The 19417-nt window shown below is 45.1% G+C and overlaps 1 protein-coding gene across 1 annotated transcript in view; it reads left to right on the top strand.

The window, feature by feature from the left end:
- LOC141981067 (disintegrin and metalloproteinase domain-containing protein 26A-like) overlaps positions 1 to 19417 on the top strand; it is a 147662-nt gene that overhangs the window by 79801 nt on the left and 48444 nt on the right. The window contains 2 exon segments of the mRNA XM_074942872.1: positions 7734 to 7839; positions 8361 to 8376. Coding sequence (XP_074798973.1) covers positions 7734 to 7839; positions 8361 to 8376 — 122 coding nt within the window.

Genomic DNA, 19417 nt, shown 5'->3' with positions numbered 1-19417 from the left:
TGGGTGAATTCCATGTGTTCTAATTACTTATTACTATTTAATTTATCAGTTTGTTCCAGGTGTGGGGTCTTCCTCACATCCTCTGTAGTTAAGATGATGCAAAGAATTCATTTAACTTTTCTACAAAGGCCTTGTCTTCCTTAATGCTCCTTTAGTAGCTCGATCGTCCAGTGGCCCCATTGATTGTTTGGTATGCATCCTGTTTCTGATATGCATGCAGATTTGTGACTAAAGATTCCCAGAGATCACTGCTCTTGTCTTCACCTCCACTCGTCTGTTGCCACAGGACTTTATGCGGGAGTGAGGCCATTGCAGAGGCCTGCACATGAAATTATTTAACATGGAGAAGCCAGTGCGCAGGCGGTAACCACATGAGACTTGACAGGAGGAAAACACTGACCCAGTGGCAAGGAGATCCAAGACAACCAGGGGCCTCCCTCCTGCTGTAGCCCTCACTCGCCTTCACAGCCACAGAGTATTAAAAGGTCCTCTCTGTGCACCTGATCCTCCGTTGGGGTCTTTTGAAGTTTGGACCATGGTTAGTCAGGAGCCTCGCCTCAGACCTGCTCGCCAACGGTACCCTACTAGGAGTATGAAAGCTCTGGGTGATGTGGTCTGAGGGTCTTTTGCCCATGCAAGCCTCTCTACCACGACAAGGTTGCAATCATCAGATCCACCACACTCCATATACCAAAGACTAAGCAAAAGCAGTGCAACATCAAAGCACTTCAGGACCAAGCCAGCTGCTAGACATTCCAGCAACAACTGTCTGAGACACTCTCTAACTTGCCTTATAATATCATTTTTATATGTTGTAAAAGGAGCCAAAATGACCCCCCAAAAAGGAGGTTTCCCTGTTTCCAGATCCTGGGGCCAGCTCTACACTAAAACATTAGGTGAACCCAGCTATGACACATGTGGTGTGAAGAATCCACATCCCTGAGCGATGTTAAATCAACCTACCTCCCACTATAGAGGGCACTAGATGAATGGAGGAATTCTTCTGTTGACTTACGTACTGTGTCTCTCAGAGGTGAATTAACTACAGCAATGGGACAACCCCTCCTATCACTGTACTCCGTGTCTACACTGAAGTGCTACAGCTGTGCTGCCGCAGCACCTCCATTGAAGACCTCACGTAAATCTGAATAAATGATCGCAAGCAACAACAGGGAGCTGAGGGCAGCGCAGCTGCAGAGCCTTGAGGGTCGCAGCCTGTAACATAATACTGAGTGTTAGTGTGATCAGAATAAAGTCTAGAGGGGATTTTTCAGGGAGGGGGTAAGGGGGTTCCCTAGATCGTGGTTTTCTGTTATGTTAGATCATGACTTCTACAGAGGACAGCTTGCTTATTTACCAGATCAGTAGTCGGGAGTCACCAGTGTGGTTAGATGTTTGTCTGCATGTGTGTCTTATTATGAGCTTTGCCCCATACTTTGGGGTGTGCTCATTTATTAGGGTTACTCTTCTTGGGGTGGGGGGTTCTGTACTTCTATCAATGTACTGCTTGTGTCACTTGTGTTCTCATATGGAGCTCTACTTCTTCCTGCTGCAAGTCCCTCCCAGTGGAGCTCTCCTGCAGGACCTAGGTTCCCCAGAGCTGGGTTCTTCCAGCTCCAGAATCAGACGAATACACACACACATTAACGGAGCACATCTGAGAGGACTGGGTTAATCAGCACTCCCAAGCTGACCCCTTATACATCCCTGGATTCAGTAGGCTGGGTTGAACCACACCTCCAAGCTGTCACCCTCATATGTCCCAGCTTTAATACATCCCTATCCCCACTTTTCATGCTACAATTGTTCTGATAGTAACCCACTTGATGAGCAAACCCCACAGGATTTTTGGGCACTGTAGGGATCTTTTAGCTTGGGTACAAGGAGCATTGCTGCAGAGAGAATGAGGAAACCAAAAAACACCCACAGAGGGGAAGAGAGAGAAGCAACCAGCTTAATCACGAAAGTTATTTGTTGCCAGGTAATAACCAGAGGGGAGCCAAACAAAACATTTATAATATTAAATCTAACTTAAACTTGATTATAAAATTCAGGTTTAGAAAATTATAATTGATCTCACAAGTCAGGGTCAGAAGCCTATACTTAGAGAGAGAGCGAGAGAGCTGGGTTCTCACTACTCTGTGAAGCTTGACTCGAGCGGGGTCCCAGATGGTGGTAGTAGCTGATTGTCTGGTGTGCTGGAGACAGGCAGAGCCCCCAGCATGATCTGTCAGGAGAAGCTCAAATTCCAGTGGAACTGATACAGATTTTGGATCCAGGCATCAGAACACTCATTTGAGCATAGGTAGGGTTTTTGTAGACAAACAATGGTTCAAGGGAGAACACTAGATTTGTTTATGTGTAAACTGTTGGCTCAATGGGCTATACCAAAGTTGTTTTGGTCAGGCTAGACAATGGGAGCTAATCATTTCTGACTATGGGCAGTGTTCCTTGGAGGGAGCTCACAATGCAATTAGGGAGCTTCACTATTTTAGATACCAATAAAGGATTTATTACTAGAATTGGTCTGATAACTCCTAAGCTGGGTGTGTGCAGGCATAGGCTCATTAACATCTAGAGCAGAGATCCCCCATCATGCAGTGATTCCCTGCTTTTCTGGTCCCAGAATTCTGTGTGGTTCTTACTTTGGAATCTGTTCTCCATTCTGTAGGCTAATGGAGATGTCTCCATGTTCCATCTTTGATGCAAATGAGGCTAGGGGAGTTTCCTTAATCTTACACCTAAACCCCTCCGGACTAGGGTGAAGTCTCCCACTGCCTTTTGTAAGTTTTTCTTCTGATAGGTTTTGGTTCAAGCAGAGGCTGCGGGGGGGAGGTCTTTTGTGAGTCAGACAGGCTGGGTACTGTGCCCTGGTTCCCCAAGAACACGGAGGTACTAGATAACGGTCTGTTCATTTTGTGTTCTCCCTGTGTGCTGCCCCAGCTCTGTGCAGACAGCTGGCACAGGATACCTCGAGCGAACCGCCCAATGACCACAAGATCCATTAAGGCATGAAGGCACCCAGTCAGGTTTATTGTTGACGAAGCACAGTAATAGCACCTAGCAGACTCTACAAGGATAATAAAACATATATGCCTGGACAAGGGACGCAGCTCAGTCAGTGGCAGGACTTTCCACTTCCCCCTACGCTGGCCAAAGATACTCCCTCTGAGGTACATCTTTATACCCCAATACAAACAAATACTGCCCCTCTGACAAAGTTACTGCCCCCTGACATGGCTAGTTATTAACTATCACCTTACATGTTGGTTCGATCAAAACATCTTTATTGTGTACTATCCAGACCTTATCATTGAGGAGGGGTCAGTGTGTTCCTGTTATCCTTGGGGAATGTTTTTATACCATCCTTGATATCTGGATGTTCTGGTACCACTTAATATCGGGATGTCTTTGCGTGAGTACTCTGTGCTTAGCACTTCTTAGGAATGTGTATTTCTACAATATCAGCCCTGTTCTTGACAGATTCTGTGAGCAGGTCCTGCCTTATACCGGGCTTCTGATACAAGGGCTTATAGAATCATAGAAGATTAGGGTTGGAAGAGACCTCAGGAAGTCATCTAGTCCAATCCCCTGGTCAAAGCAGGACCAATCCCCCTCTAAATCATCCCAGCCAAGGCTTTGTCAAGCCAGTCCTTAAAAACTCCTAAGGATGGAGATTCTACCACCTCCCTTGGTAACCCATTCCAGTGCTTCACCACCCTCCTAGTGAAATAGTGTTTCCTAATATCCAACCTAGACCTCCCCCACCTTAAGGTCTTTAAGGTCAGGCTTTACAAAGCCGTGGCTGGGATGATTTAGTTGGGGACTGGTCCTACTTTGAGCAGGGAATTGGACTAGATGACCTCCTGAGTTCCCTTCCAACCCTGATATTGTATGATTCTAAGTGCCCCAGCCCCCTAATAATTTTTGTTGCCCTCCGCTGGACTCTCTCCAATTTTTCCATGTCCCTTCTGTAGTGGGGGGGGACCAAAACTGGATGCAATACTCCAGGTGTGGCCTCACAGGTGCTGAATAGAGGGGAATAATCACTTCCCTCGATCTGGTGGCAATGCTCCTACTAATGCAGCCCAATATGCCTTTGGCCTTCTTGGCAACAAGGGCACACTGCTGACTCATATCCAGCTTCTCATCCACTGTAATTCCCAGGTACTTTTCTGCAGAACTGCTGCTTAGCCAGTTGGTCCCGAGGCTGTAGCGGTGCGTGGGATTCTTCCTTCCTAAGTGCAGGACTCTGCACTTGTCCTTGTTGAACCTCATCAGATTTCTTTTGGACCAATCTTCCAGTTTGTCTAGGTCACTCTGGACCCTATCCCTACCCTCCAGAGTCTCAGGATCTCTTCCTACTACAGGAGCCATATCCAACATGTGCTTTGTATTTAGGGAAGTAGGTCTAAGAATATTAGGGACTTCTCCCAGTTTGCTCACAGCCTTGTGGGTATCAATCTTGGAGTCCTATATCAGCACAGCCTTCTTGCCAGAAGAAACAGTGGTGAAGATTCAATCAGCCATGGCCTTGCTGCACCATGTCAAAGTCATCTTCTTGCTCAGATTAATGGGCCTCAGACTCAGCTGTGCAGGTAAAACATACCCAGCTGGAAACGTGGTCTATTCAGCAATGACTGACAAAAATACAGACCTATTTTAGATATGTCTCTAATATTGAACATAACAAGGAGTGTGACCCTGCCTCTGTCATGATGGAGTGTCTCAAGATGAAGAGAGTAGTTTTCAACTGTCCAGCAGAATCAACAACAATAACCTCAACTATATCCAACCTAGGCAGGGGAGCTCACATTGTCAATTTGTGACCACTAAAACTCCCAGGAACATAAACTAGACATCAGTGTGCAAGAACTCAGAGCAAATGCTGGGCTCTCAAATCTTTTCTGCCTCACTTATATTTGAACTTAGTGCAGCTTTTCAAGGACAACATAGGCCAGCTGCAATCAAGGAAAGTGATGTATTATATAAACAAGCAAGGATGTACATATTCCATACATCCTATGCAGAGCAGCAGTGGATGCAGGGCAGTGGTGCATTCAACAGAAGATCTCTCCTGTATTGATACACCTTGGAGGGGAATGCAACCGTATTGCAGACCAACTGAGCAGAAACGCAATAGAACTCCAGGACTGGTCACTGAACACCTCAGTGATACAGAAGATCTCCAACTTGTGGGGATCATCTGCATGTGGATCTCATTGCAACGAGGCAAAATGCTCCAGATCTTCCTCAAGAGCAGGAAGAGACAGCCAATCTAGCTTAGACACATTTCTGATAAACTGGCAGCAAGGTCTTCTGTATGCTTTCCTCCACATTTCTCATCCACAAGGTAGTAAAAATGATAAAATGGGACAGAGCCAAAGTAATTCTAGTGGCTCCATTGTGGCCAAGATTTGATAGAATTAGAACAATCTTGCTCTCTGCTGGTTCATGTCCTACTTTTCTTAGAATTACTGCTACGGCTGAAACTTTCAGAACTTTTTTTATCAGCTGTTAATGTCCATCTAGCAGCTATATTGGTATACCACACTCTCATAGATAACAAGTCTGTATTCACGCAGAACACAGTTAAGACCTTTATGAAAGAGTTCAGTAAATCTTCATACACATTAAAGACCCTTAACCAGCATGGAACCTCCAGTAACTAATGAAGGTTCCATTTGAGCCAATAGCAGAATGGTGTTTATTTTTAACTCCAGTTAAAACAGCTTTTATCAAAGAATCACAGAAATGTAGAGCTGGAAGAGACCTTGAGAGGTCAAGTCCAGCCCCAGGCACTGAGTCAGGACCAAGTAAATAGACCATCCCTGACAAGTGTTTGTCCAACCTGTTCTAAAAGCCTCTCAGTGATGGGGCTTCCACAGCCTCCCTTGGAAGCCTATTCCAGAGCTTAACTAACCTTCTAGTTAGAAAGTATTTCCTAATAGCTAATCTAAAGCTCTCTTGCTGTGGAGTAAATCCTTTATTGCAGCAAGTGAGATAGCATTAACATCTGTGTAATTACTGGGGCAGCTCTGTGCTGGAGTACATTAAATCCCTAAGGAAATAGGAGCATACCTGGTGTACAGCAATTTAGAAACAAGTGCTGTAGGTGCTTCAGCAGCTAAGCCTTGTAGATGATAGCCCTGGCAGGTCCCAATGGTTAAGTGAAAGGGTAATGCACTAGGGCTCGCACGGGAGGGAAAGTCTGCAAATCCCCTAGGTATAGAGGCTTCACAGTTACAGTTCAAAGTCCGCAATAGGAGGTTCTTGTTTTGGGGCTTGGGGCAGTCCTATTGAAAATCAGGGCTCTTCAGGACTAGTGCTTGGGGTGCCTTCTCCAGTCTAGTCTCTGTTGAAGAAAATAAGCTCTTGTGAGTTTCTAGACCAGGCTCAGTTAGTTTCTCTCATTGGGGCCCTCTGAACTAGCTTTCTTCCATTGCCCCATAAATCCCATACAGACCTGCACCCAGCTGTAACATTCAGCAGTCACAACCTGTTCCACATGTTGCTCTGCATACAGTTCCTGGGGTTTCTTCTCTACAGCTCCTGGTTTGTCATGTGGCTGCTGTCCAGAAGAAAGGGAAATGTAGTGTGAAGGGCTGATGGGGGTCTCTTGCTTAGCTGATCCATCACATCTGCTAGAAGAGTGTGTGAATTACAGGTCCTCACGGCTGCCCCACCATTCACTGTTTTTCATAAGGATAGAGGAGGGCTACATTCCCATCCCTAATGTGGTGACTGAATTTTACCTTTATCTGTCAATTGACTCACCAGTGCTTTTTACAAGGCCACACCTGTGCAGGAGAAAACATGCTTCTTTCTTTAGGTGCCCAATAGTCTTTAGTTTATTATTTCAGTAGGGCTAAATGATTCAGATTGTGCCATAATCTATTCATTTCCTATCCTGATAACAAAAAGAAAAGTGTTTTAGTCTCCTACATTCTCAAAATTGGTTAGTCTGTGCCTATAGTCTGAGACCTATACTTTAGCATCAGACTCTATTCTGGAGAGTATTTGGACATAGTCCACTAGGACCAAGGCGGCTTCAATGGTATGCCTTAGGAATATTCCTTTTACACAGATCTCTAGTGCTGCAATGGTGAGCTCTTTGCAAACATTTTACAAACCCCTATTCTTTGGATTCTGCATCCAGATTGGATGCAGAAGAATTTGGCAGGGCAGTACTTCAGTCTCCCTTTCATTGTAGGACTCACCTTCATCTAAAGGGATTACTGCTTGTCACGCTGTCCCAAGGGTAGGAATATACAGAGGATATTTGAAGAAGAAATAGAGGTTACAAAACCTGTAACCAGAATTCTTGAAGATGTATTCTGCATATTTGCACTCTGAACCCGCCCTCCCTCTTCCTTGGAGTCCTAAGTACAACCTGGGACTTGGAGGAGGCAGTGCAAGTTACTGAGATGAGTGAAGTGCCATGCCCCCGTTTATAGCCTTGCCCTCAGAAAATCCAGGAACAGTGAGGGCAGAGGTAGGAGAGGATGTGAGAGTTCCAACAGGCACTGCTACCTAAAGGTTCCACCATCACATCTGCACTAGGGGTGCCTCCCATGAGTGAATATGCAGAGTCCATTCCAAAGAACTCTGGTTACAGGTGAATAACTTCAATTTCCCCTTAACCCCTTGAAATGATTGGAGGAATTAGTGCAGTGCATTGTGTGCTTTATTTCTGTCTTGTCATTTACTTTGTTCTTTCCCCACCTTTGCAGCAGCACATCTGGCCCCACTGAGTTGTTTCAAAGCAGTGAATACTGAAGGTGACCGGTGTGGCAACTGCGGTGGAGATGGACTTACTTACAATAAATGTCAAGACAAGTAAGTTTTATATAAATATTGATGTCTCTGATCCATTGGAAAATGTACTAAGAAACCACTGTAAATAAAAGCCTGTGTAGCAAATCGCAGACTCGCCGCTGCAGCACCTCCTGCTGGTCGTCCAGGAATTAGCTCACTTCCAGCACTCAGAGCGCCTCCTGCTGGCTGGTGTCTTGCCTACCGCAGGCCCCATGTCCCTCCCAGACCCTGGTGCCCCTTCCCTTGGGGTGCTGCCCCACAGCAGGGCCCCCACACTCTCGGTCTCCCTTCCCAGGGGAACCCCAACCCCCTATACCAGCCTTGCCTCATTGGCTACTGTGAGTCCTCCTCTAACCCCCTTTCCCCGGGGCACATTGCAGTCTGTAATGGCTACTCACCATTGGCGAGGGGGTTGGACCAGCTGCCTCTGCCTACCCCAGGCTACATCTCTGCAGTCCCAGTACCTTCTTAGGCCTTAACAAGGCTTCAGCCCGGGGCATTGCCAGGCTAGAGCTCCCCAGCTCCTCTTGCCCTTCCCCCAGCACTGTCCTGATTCCGGTACGTTTCCCAGGGCTGTTTTTAACCCCTTCCAAACTGGAGCGGGGTGACTGCCCTGCTACACCCCCTTATTTTAAGAAGTGTAGGAAAATCAAAGTGACAAGAGATGCAGAGCAGCTTTTTGCCAGCAGTATAGTTTAAGCCATTCATTTTCACCCCAACTGGGTTTGTTAAGGCTTGATTTATTTTTATAAGGTAGTTCTACGTATTCTTCTTTGCAGTCCAGGCTGTGGAAAACATTCTCCCAACTCTTGTGGTTTCATTCAGCTTCAAGAAGCTGGTACACAGTTTAAGAGATTAGCTAGTGGTCTACTCAGCTCTGCTGTTTTGTGTTGAACGCCCTTTTGGTGACTAGATTACTTGTTCATAGATGTTGAAACTTACATGTTGCTTGTTGCTGGACTCTTACACCTTGATGGTCAGCCAGGAGGGTAGAGGAAGCACAGGATTCTTTGTCAGACACGGTCACATTTCAAGGCCAGAGGCCTTCAGTCAAGGGCTACAGCAGCAGCTATGGCAGCTGTCATTGCAAGCAAGCAACCCACAGTTTATAGCCTACAAGCCAGCAGCAAGGCTTTTCCTTTCCTTCAGCTTTTGAAGATGGTGGCTGCGTGGTTCTTCCCCCCCTTGGAATTCCTCCTTGGGACTCCCCTGGCAAATGAGAATGGGACCCTCACCTTCTGAGGTCACTGGCATACCCTATGGGGATTGACTAGGTCAGATTTATTGAAAGCAAGAACCTCCCCATTCTGGTACTTTCAGGCTCAGAAAGTCCACTATTTAAGGAAACTTATTCAGTCAGTAGGTCCAAAGGTATTTTGAGAAATTTGAAGTCAGGGCCCAGTCCACAGACATGATCTCAAATGTCCTAAAAAAGCCCAGTTCAAATTAATAAAGTGATGCAAGTCTAGCAAAAAAGTTGAAATTGCAGTCCTAGGAAAACACCACTTCTACATCCACTCAGGCATGCATATAGAGCACAGTTCCTTAGTCTACAGACAGATGCTTACAACTTTCCCATTATGTGTTGGTACTCAGTGTCTCAACTTTGAGCAGCATTTTGAAACACACAATCTGACTGAAAGGTTAGATTTTAATTCACTAACAGATCTTTTCTTCCTAAAACAGAATCATAGAATATCAGGGTTGGAAGGGACCTCAGGAGGTCATCTAGTCCAACCCCCTGCTCAAAGCAGGACCGATCCCCGACTAAATCATCCCCGCCAGGGCTTTGTCAAGCCTGACCTTAAAAACTTCTAGGGAAGGAGATTCCACCACCTCCCTAGGTAATGCATTCCAGTGTTTCACCACCCTCCTAGTGAAAAAGTTTTTCCTAATATCCAACCTAAACCTCCCCCACTGCAACTTGAGACCATTACTCCTTGTCCTGTCATCTGCTACCACTGAGAATAGTCTAGAGCCATCCTCTTTGGAACCCCCTTTCAGGTAGTTGAAAGCAGCTATCAAATCCCCCCTCATTCTTCTCTTCCGCAGATTAAATAATCCCAGTTCCCTCAGCCTGTCCTCATAACTCATGTGTTCCAGTCCCCTAATCATTTTTGTTGCCCTCTGCTGGACGCTTTCCAATTTTTCCACATCCTTGTAGTGTGGGGCCCAAAACTGGACACAGTACTCCAGATGAGGCCTCACCAATGTCGAATAGAGGGGAACGATCACGTCCCTCGATCTGCTGGCAATGCCCCTACTTATACATCCCAAAATGCCATTGGCCTTCTTGGCAATAAGGGCACACTGTTGACTCATATCCAACTTCTCGTCCACTGTAACCCCTAGGTCCTTTTCTGCAGAACTGCTGCCGAGCCATTCGGTCCCTAGTCTGTAGAGGTGCATTGGATTCTTCCGTCCTAAGTGCAGGACTCTGCACTTGTCCTTGTTCAACCTCATCAGATTTCTCTTGGCCCAATCCTCCAATTTGTCTAGGTCTCTCTGTATCCTATCCCTACCCTCCAGCGTATCTACCACTCCTCCCAGTTTAGTGTCATCTGCAAACTTGCTGAGGGTGCAATCCACCCCATCCTCCAGATCATTTATGAAGATATTGAACAAAACCTGCCTGAGGACCGACCCCTGGGGCACTCCACTTGACACCGGCTGCCAACTAGACATGGAGCCATTGATCACTACCCGTTGAGTCCAACAATCTAGCCAGCTTTCTATCCACCTGATAATCCATTCATCCAGCCCATACTTCTTTAACTTGCTGGCAATAATTCTGTGGGAGACCGTGTCAAAAGCTTTACTAAAGTCAAGGAACAACACGTCCACTGCTTTCCCTTCATCCACAGAGCCATTTCTCGTCATAGAAGGCAATTAGATTAGCAGGCATGACTTGCCCTTGGTGAATCCTTGCTGACTGTTCCTGATCACTTTCCTCTCCTCTAAGTGCTTCAGAATTGATTCCTTGAGGACCTGCTCCATGATTTTTCCAGGGACTGAGGTGAGGCTGACTGGCCTGTAGTTCCCAGGATCATCCTCCTTCCCTTTTTTAAAGATGGGCACTACATTAGCCTTTTTCCAGTCATCTGGGACCTCCCCCGATCGCCATGAGTTTTCAAAGATAATGGCCAATGGGTCTGCAATCACATCTGCCAACTCCTTTAGCACTCTCGGATGCAACGCATCCGGCCCCATAGACTTGTGCACGTCCATCTTTTCTAAATAGTCCCGAACCACTTCATTCTCCACAGATGGCTGGTCACCTTCTCCCCATGCTGTGCTGCCCAGTGCAGTAGTCTGGCAGCTGACCTTGTTCGTGAAGACAGAGGCAAAAAAAGCATTGAGTACATTATCTTTTTCCACATCCTCTGTCACTAGGTTGTCTCCCTCATTCAGTAAGGGGCCCACGCTTTCCTTGACTTTCTTCTTGTTGCTAACATACTTGAAGAAACCCTTCTTGTTACTCTTGACATCTCTTGCTAGCTGCAACCCCAGGTGTGATTTGGCCTTCCTGATTTCACTCCTGCAAGCCCGAGCAATATTTTTATACTCATCCCTGGCCATTTGTCCAAGCTTCCACTTCTTGTAAGCTTTTTTGTATTTAAGATCAGCAAGGATCGCACTGTTAAGCGAAGCTGGTCGCCTGCCATATTTACTATTCTTTCTGCACATCGGGATGGTTTGTCCTGTAACCTCAATAAGGATTCTTTAAAAAACAGCCAGCTCTCCTGGACTCCTTTCCCCCTCATGTTGTTCTCCCAGGGGATCTTGCCCATGAGTTCCCTGAGGGAGTCAAAGTCTGCTTTTCTGAAGTCCAGGGTCTGTATTCTGCTGCTCTCCTTTCTTCCTTGTGTTAGGATCCAGAACTCGACCATTTCATGGTCACTGCCTCCCAGGTTCCCATCCACTTTTGCTTCCCCTACTAATTCTTCCCGGTTTGTGAGCAGCAGGTCAAGAAGAGCTCTGCCCCTAGTTGGTTCCTCCAGCACTTGCACCAGGAAATTGTCCCCTACATTTTCCAAAAACTTCCTGGATTGCCTATGCAGCGCTGTATTGCTCTCCCAGCAGATATCAGGGTGATTGAAGTCTCCCATGAGAACCAGGACCTACGATCTAGTAACTTCTGCGAGTTGCCGGAAGAAAGCCTCGTCCACCTCATCCCCCTGGTCTGGTGGTCTATAGTAGACTCCCACCACAACATCACCCTTGTTGCTCACGCTTCTAAACTTAATCCAGAGATTCTCAGGTTTTTCTGCAGTTTCATACTTGAGCTCTGAGCAGTCATACGGCTCTCTTACATACAGTGCAACTCCCCCACCTTTTCTGCCCTTCCTGTCCTTCCTGAACAGCTTATATCCATCCATGACAGTACTCCAGTCATGTGAGTTATCCCATCAAGTCTCTGTTATTCCAATCACATTCCTTGACTGTGCCAGGACTTCTAGTTCTCCCTGCTTGTTTCCCAGGCTTCTTGCATTTGTGCACAGGCACTTGAGACAACTTGCTGTTTGTCCTGCTTTCTTAGTATGAGGCAGGAGCCCTCCCCTTTTGCACTCTCCTGTTCATGCTTCCTCCCGGTATCCCATGTCCCCACTTACCTCAGGGCTTTGGTCTCCATCCCCCGGTGAACCTAGTTTAAAGCCCTCCTCACTAGGTTAGCCAGCCTGCTTGCGAAGATGCTCTTCCCTCTCTTTGTTAGGTGGAGCGCATCTCTGCCTAGCACTCCTCCTTGGAACACCATCCCCTGGTCAAAGAATCCAAAGCCTTCTCTCCGATACCACCTGTGTAGCCATTCATTGACTTCCACAATTCGACGGTCTCTACCCAGGCCTTTTCCTTCCACGGGGAGGATGGACGAAAACACCACTTGCGCCTCAAACTCCTTTATCCTTCTTCCCAGAGCCACGTAGTCCACAGTGATCCGCTCAAGGTCATTCTTGGCAGTATCATTGGTGCCCACGTGAAGAAGCAGGAAGGGGTAGCGATATGAGGGCTTGATGAGTCTTGGCTGTCTCTCCGTCACATCGCGAATCTTAGCTCCTGGCAAGCAGCAGACTTCTCGGTTTTCCCGGTCGGGGCGGCAGATAGATGACTCAGTCCCCCTGAGGAGAGAGTCCCCGACCACCACCACCCACCTCCTTCTCTTTGGAGCAGTGGTCGTGGAACCCCCAACACTAGGACAGCGCATCCATGCCTTCCGATCGGCGGAGTCTCCTTCTGCTCCCTTCCCTCAGACGTATCATCTGGTCCACTCTCCGCATTAGTACCTGTGGAGAGAACATGAAAATGGTTACTTACCTGTATCTGCCCTGCTGGTACATGGATGTTCCCCTTTTTTCTTCTGGAGGTCACATGATGCCAAATTTCTTCACCATCCTTCTGTCCCCGATGTGCAGCCTGCTCTGAATCTTCAGAACCTTGTGCCCGTAGAAGCCTATCCTGACATCCGTCCAGGAAATCTTCAGTTTCTCTTATGCAACGCAGGGTCGATACCTGTTGCTCCAGACCTTGAACCTTCTCTTCCAGTATGGAGACCAGCTTGCACTTTGTACAGACAAAGTCGCATCTGCCCTGTGGAAGAAAGACAAACATAGCACATACAGTGCAGGTCACAACAGCTGAACACCCCCCATCCATATTACCTTTTGGGGGTTCAATTTTTATAGTCTGGTCTATCTGCCTCACACTTCTCATCCTCTGTTAATGAAGGCTGAATAGTTGATCCTCCCAAGTTTCCCAATAAATGTTCACAATTAGTTTGTCTTTATTCATTTTGGTGACTATTTCTCCTTTAATTTGTTGCTTTCTATAGGATTAGTTAGTTCAGTCAGGGTGCTCCCCAGTGAAGTGTCCTTTTTCTCACTCATTTAGAGCAGCACTAGGTGGAGATGTGGCCCTCAAGCTGCAGTGTGTCTTGCCTGCTTAATTTTTACCTGGCATGTAACATATGACCTATTTCACCTGCAGACTGAGTGTAATGTCCTGGCTGCATAGTCACTCTCTGACTTCAGTTTCTTCTAAACTGCCAGGAAGTTAGTACACATTGTAAGGAGAGTGATCACTTTTTAGATAAGCTATTACCAGCAGGAGAGTGGAGTGGGAGGAGGTATTTTTTCATGCTTTGTATGTATATAATATCTTCTACACTTTCCACAGTATGCATCCGATGAAGTTAGCTGTAGCTCACGAAAGCTTATGCTCAAATAAATTGGTTAGTCTCTAAGGTGCCACAAGTCCTCCTTTTCTTTTCAGGAAGTTAGTGTTATGTTTACAGGGCTAGCTGTTCCTTTTATCTGTGGGATGGAAAGGTGGTTGTGTGCCAAGTAATTGTATCCCTGAAATTACTAATTTATTTAGAGACGAGGTGGGTGAGGAATATATATTTTATTCGACCAACTTCTGTTTGTCAAAGAGAGAATCTTTCAAAAACAAAAGCTCTGTGTAGCTCAAAGCTTGTCTCTTTCACAAACGGAAATTGGTTCAATAAGAGATACTACGTCACCCACCTTATCTCTCTCATATTCAGGGACCAACATGGCTACAGCAACACTGCCAACAAAATAAACTTATTTAGTCTAGAGCAGGGGTGGGCGAACTATGGCCTGCGGGCCACATATGGCCCACCAGCCGTTTTAATCCAGCCCTTGAGGTCCTGCTGGGGAGCAGGGACGGGGGCCACTCCAGGCAGCTCCCGGAAGCAGTGGCATGACCTCCTCTGGCTCCTACACATAGGGGCAGCCAGGGGGCTCCACTCTGCACAATGACCCCACCCCAAGCACTGCCCGCACAGCTCCCATTGGCCGGAAACCGCAGCCACTGGGAGCTGCATGGGCGGTGCATGCGGACAGGGCAGCGTACAGAGCTCCCTGGCCACGCCTCCACATAGGAGATATAGAAGGGACATGCCGCTGCTTCCAGGAGCCGCTTGAGGTAAGCGCTGCCCAGAGTCTGCACCCCTGAGCCCCCTCTCACCCTCCAAACCCCTCAATCCCAGCCTGGAGCACCCTCCTACACCCCAAACTCCTCACCCCCAGCACCACCCCAGAACCCACACCCCCAGCCAGAGCACTCACCCCACCCTGCACTCCACCCCCCACCCCCACCCCAGCCAGGAGCCAACTCCCACACCCTGAAATCCTCATTTCTGGCCCCACCCCAGTGCCCACACCCCCAGCCAGAGCCCTCACCCCCTCCTGCACCCCAACTCCAATTTTGTGAGCATTCATGGCCCGCCAGACAACTTCTATTCCCAGATATGGCCCTCGGGCCAAAAAGTTTGCCCACTGCTAGTCTACAGAAACAAGAAATGTTAGTCCAGGTTTTACTAATTGTTTCTTACTGCCAACTCAGAGATTTGATGTTCACTACTTTAGTCATAGGGATTCTTTCACGTACTGTAGAACACACCATGATTTTAAAATCAAGCAAAATAATTAAAATTGTTAACCGTGGCTATTTTATTAAAGACCAAATAAACAAAACAAATAATAGAACACAGGTGAAAAGCAATGTGTTGTATGTTTGGTTTTAATATGTCATAATGTCAAATAACTCAGTTGGAGCTTTATTTAAGTAAGACAATGAAGCAGTAGTCAATGCAGCACTATACAGAAAAGGAAACATATGTACCAAATCTGAGACTGGAGAAGTGAGGGAGCCTACTTGAGTTCATGTCTGACTAACTCCTTCAGTCTCACCTCTGACAGAACATACTGTTCAGAACAAAGAAAACTCCTCTCTCAAGTTTTATCTTTACACTGAATCAATAAGGGAATTATATTTGTAATTTTATCACTGCTAGCACCATCTGTGACTACAGTTAGCGCTTAATGCTTTACTGTTTTGCTGAATATTGATTATAGAACACACCTTACATGTTCCTTTCTATTTAGTCAGTTACAAATTTTATTAATTACAGAATTTTTGAGCATCCATTTGCAATTAAACCATTTTGTCTATTACTGTACACATCTATAAAAACTGATATCTCTTTATATATACTGTGTTTACAGAAGAGAGAAAAAGAAAATGAACTATTGACCATGGTATTTCATTTACATAACTGATAAGTTACGGACATTTATTCAACCATCCACTATTTTATCACTTACAAAAAAGTTCTATCACCAAATCATTGTCAAATCTATTAGAGTAATTCCTGATGAGTTAAAAGCATACTTCAATAGATTATCTTCTCAATTAAAGAAAACACTTGTCCCCCATAAATTACAAGTAGCTCTTTTCTGGACATTTCTGTAAGTTTCAGAAGTTTTGAGAACAAAGGAGACAATCCATTATTTAATAACATGCTAAGGTCTAGCTAAAATTCACATTATTGATAACGCCAATATTAGGATCAGCTAAAGTTCAGAGTAAAGAGCGGATAAGAAAGTACAGGACTACTAGGACAAAAACATTCATTTGTCAAAAAAAAATCCTCTTTAACATTAGAGTTTACCCAAAAACTTTGGCTAACATAGAAACGATTCTGGGATGTTTGGTCAAGAAATAAGGAGAATTTGACATAGTTAATAGTAACCTTATTCTTTTTAACAAATGCTTATTTCTGTTTCAATCTATTCTGTATGTCTCTCTGTGGAGAACTTCTAACAAAAGTTACATTCTTGAAAATCATAGGACTGGAAGGGACCTCAAGAGGCCATCTAGTCCAGTCCCCTGCAATCATGGTAAGACCAACTATCATCTAGACCATCACTGACAGGTTTGTCTAACCTGCTCTTAAAAAATCTCCAGTGATGGAGATTCCACAACCTCCCAAGGCAATTTATTCCAGTGCTTAACCACCCTGACAATTGAAAAGTTTTTCCAAATGTCCAGCAAATTGTCCTTGCTGCAATTTAAGCCGGTTGTTTCTTGTCCTATTCTCAGAGGTTAAGGAGAACAATTTTTCTCCCTCCTGCTTGTAACAAATTTGTATGTTCTTGAAAACTGTTATGTCCCCTCAGTCTTCTCTTCTCTAGACTAAACAAACCCAATTTTTTCAATCCCCCCTCATGGGTCATGTTTTCTAGGCTTGTAATCTCTTTTGTTGCCTTTCTCTGGACTTTCTCCAATTAGTCCACATATTTCCTGAAATGCGGCACCCAGAACTGGACACAATACTCCAGTTGAGGCCTAATCAGCGCAGAGTAGAGCAGAAGAATTATGTCTCGGGTCTTGCTTACAACACTCCTGCTTATACAGCCTAGAATGATCGCTTTTTTTGAACAGTATTACACTGATGGATCATATTTAGCTTGTGATCCACTATGATCCCCAGATCCCTTTCCACAGTACTCCTTCCTAGGCAGTCATTTCCCATTTTGTATGTGTGCAACTGATGGTTCCTTCCTAAGTGGAGTACTTTGCATTTGTCCTTATTCAATTTCATCCTATTTACCTCGGACCATTTCTCTAAGTTTGTCCAGATGATTTTGAATTTTAATGCTGCCCTCAAAAGCAGTTTCAACCCTTCCCAACTTGGTATCATCCACAAACTTTATAAGTGTACTCTTCATGCCATTATCTAAAGCATTGATGAAGATCTTGAACAGAACCGGTTCTAGAAGTAATCCCTTCAGGACCCCACTTGATATGTCCTTCCAGCTTGTCTGTGAACCACTGATAACTAATTTCTGGGAATGGTTATACAACCAGTTATGCACCTACCTTATAGTAGCTCCATCTAAATTGTATTTCCCTAGTTTGTGTATCAGAATGTCATGCAAGACCATATTAAAAGCCTTATTAAAGTCAAGATATACCACATCTACCCCTTCCCCCCCATCCACAAGGCTTGTTACCCTGTCAAAGAAAGATATTAGGTTGGTTTGACTTGATTTATTCTTGACAAATCCATGTTGACTGTTACTTATCACCTTATTATCTTCTACATGTTTGCAAATTGAGTGCTTGCTTATTTGTTCCATTATCTTTCCAGGTAATGAAGTTAAACTGACAAGTCAGTAATTCCCAAGTTGTTCTTATTTTCCTTTCTATAGATGGGCACTATATTTGCATTTTTCCAGTCCTCTGATATCTCTCCCATCTTCCATGGCTTTTCAGAGATAATCACTATTGGCTCAGATATCTACTCAGTAAGCTCCTTGGGAATTCCATGATGTATTTCATCAGGATCTGCTGACTTGAAGACATCTAACTTGTCTAAGTAATTTTCAACATCTTCCTTCCTTATTTTAGCCTCTGATCATACCTCATTTTCACTGGCATTCACTATGTTAGATGTCTAATTGCTACTAGCCTTTTTGGTGAAAACTGAAACAAAAAAGTCATTTAGCACTTCTGCCATTTCCACATTTTCTGTTGTTGTTCCCCCCACTGTCATTGAGTAACAGCCCTACCCAGTCCTTGGTCTTTTTCTTGCTTCTCATGTATTACCCTTTAATCTCATTTTGTGCCTTGGTTTTTCTAATTTTTTATCCCTACATGCATGTCTCATTTGTTTATATTAATCCTTTGTAATGTGACCCAGTTTCCACTTTTTATAGGACTCTTTTGTGGTTCAGATGATTGAAGATCTCCTGGTTGAGCCAAGGTAAAGAAATTGATTTTCTTTGGGTCTATTACAAAACAAAGACCTCAGTCCTTCTTTGGGATTAGGAAGTACCAGGAATACACTGTACTCCCCTGTACTATGACCACTCCTTCCTGAAGAAAGAACTTCTGTTCTCAGGCTCACATGACAGTTGGCTCTGAACTGGGATTATGATAAAGGGAGAGATTTGAGTTGGATAGGGTATCTACTGTATATTATTTCTAATCATAATCACTACAGGGTTATATTACTCTAGCTGTCATAATCTTCAAATGGGGTAGGTAAGAAATGTCTAAAAATTGGTCTGCACTTCTCAGGACTCATGTGAAATTTGTAGTGTGCAGGCTGTTTCAGATGTTAACAATGGGGTTTGTTCACCCTTTGCACAGTGCTTAAGATCGTCTGCTTTGCTTTCCTGAGCAGTGGGATAGTTTGCTCTTGTGCCCTTAATAATGTCTCTTTGAAAAACTGCCAACTTTTCAATTGTTTTTCCCTTTAGACTTGTTTCCCAGTTGATCTTACCTATCAACTCCTTTATTGTGCTGTTTTCCCTCCTAGCATTCCTTCGAATCATGAACACTACCATTTCACGATCACTTTCATCTAAGAATCCAGGGGATGGATCACTTGATGATTACCTATTCTGTTCCTTCCCTCTGGGGCACCTAGTATTGGCCACTCTGGAAAGAAAGGATACTGGACTGGATGGACCTTTGGTCTGAGCCAGTATGGCCATTCTTATGTTCTTATGTAAGCTGCCTTCCACTTCAAAATTCTCAACCAGCTCCTCCCTATTTGTCAAAATCAAATCTAGAACAGCCTCTCTCCTTATCCCGGCTGTAATGGCCCATGCTCCCCCAGATTCCGACCCATCTCCCAGGTCTCCGTGTTTTTTTACTTATTTGTGACAGAGCCATATCCTCCTCCCCCAGTGGCATGACAACAGTCCTCGCTAGCTGGAGAGCTTTCTCAGCCTTGAAAGTCTCCATATGAATACTCTCAATGAATTCCTCATGGGCATGGATGCTC

The sequence above is a fragment of the Natator depressus genome, chromosome 1 (genome assembly GCF_965152275.1).
Source record: "Natator depressus isolate rNatDep1 chromosome 1, rNatDep2.hap1, whole genome shotgun sequence".
NCBI lineage: Eukaryota > Metazoa > Chordata > Testudines > Cheloniidae > Natator > Natator depressus.
Note: the sequence above shows the minus strand (reverse complement) of the source record. Positions and strands in the feature narration are given on the sequence as shown.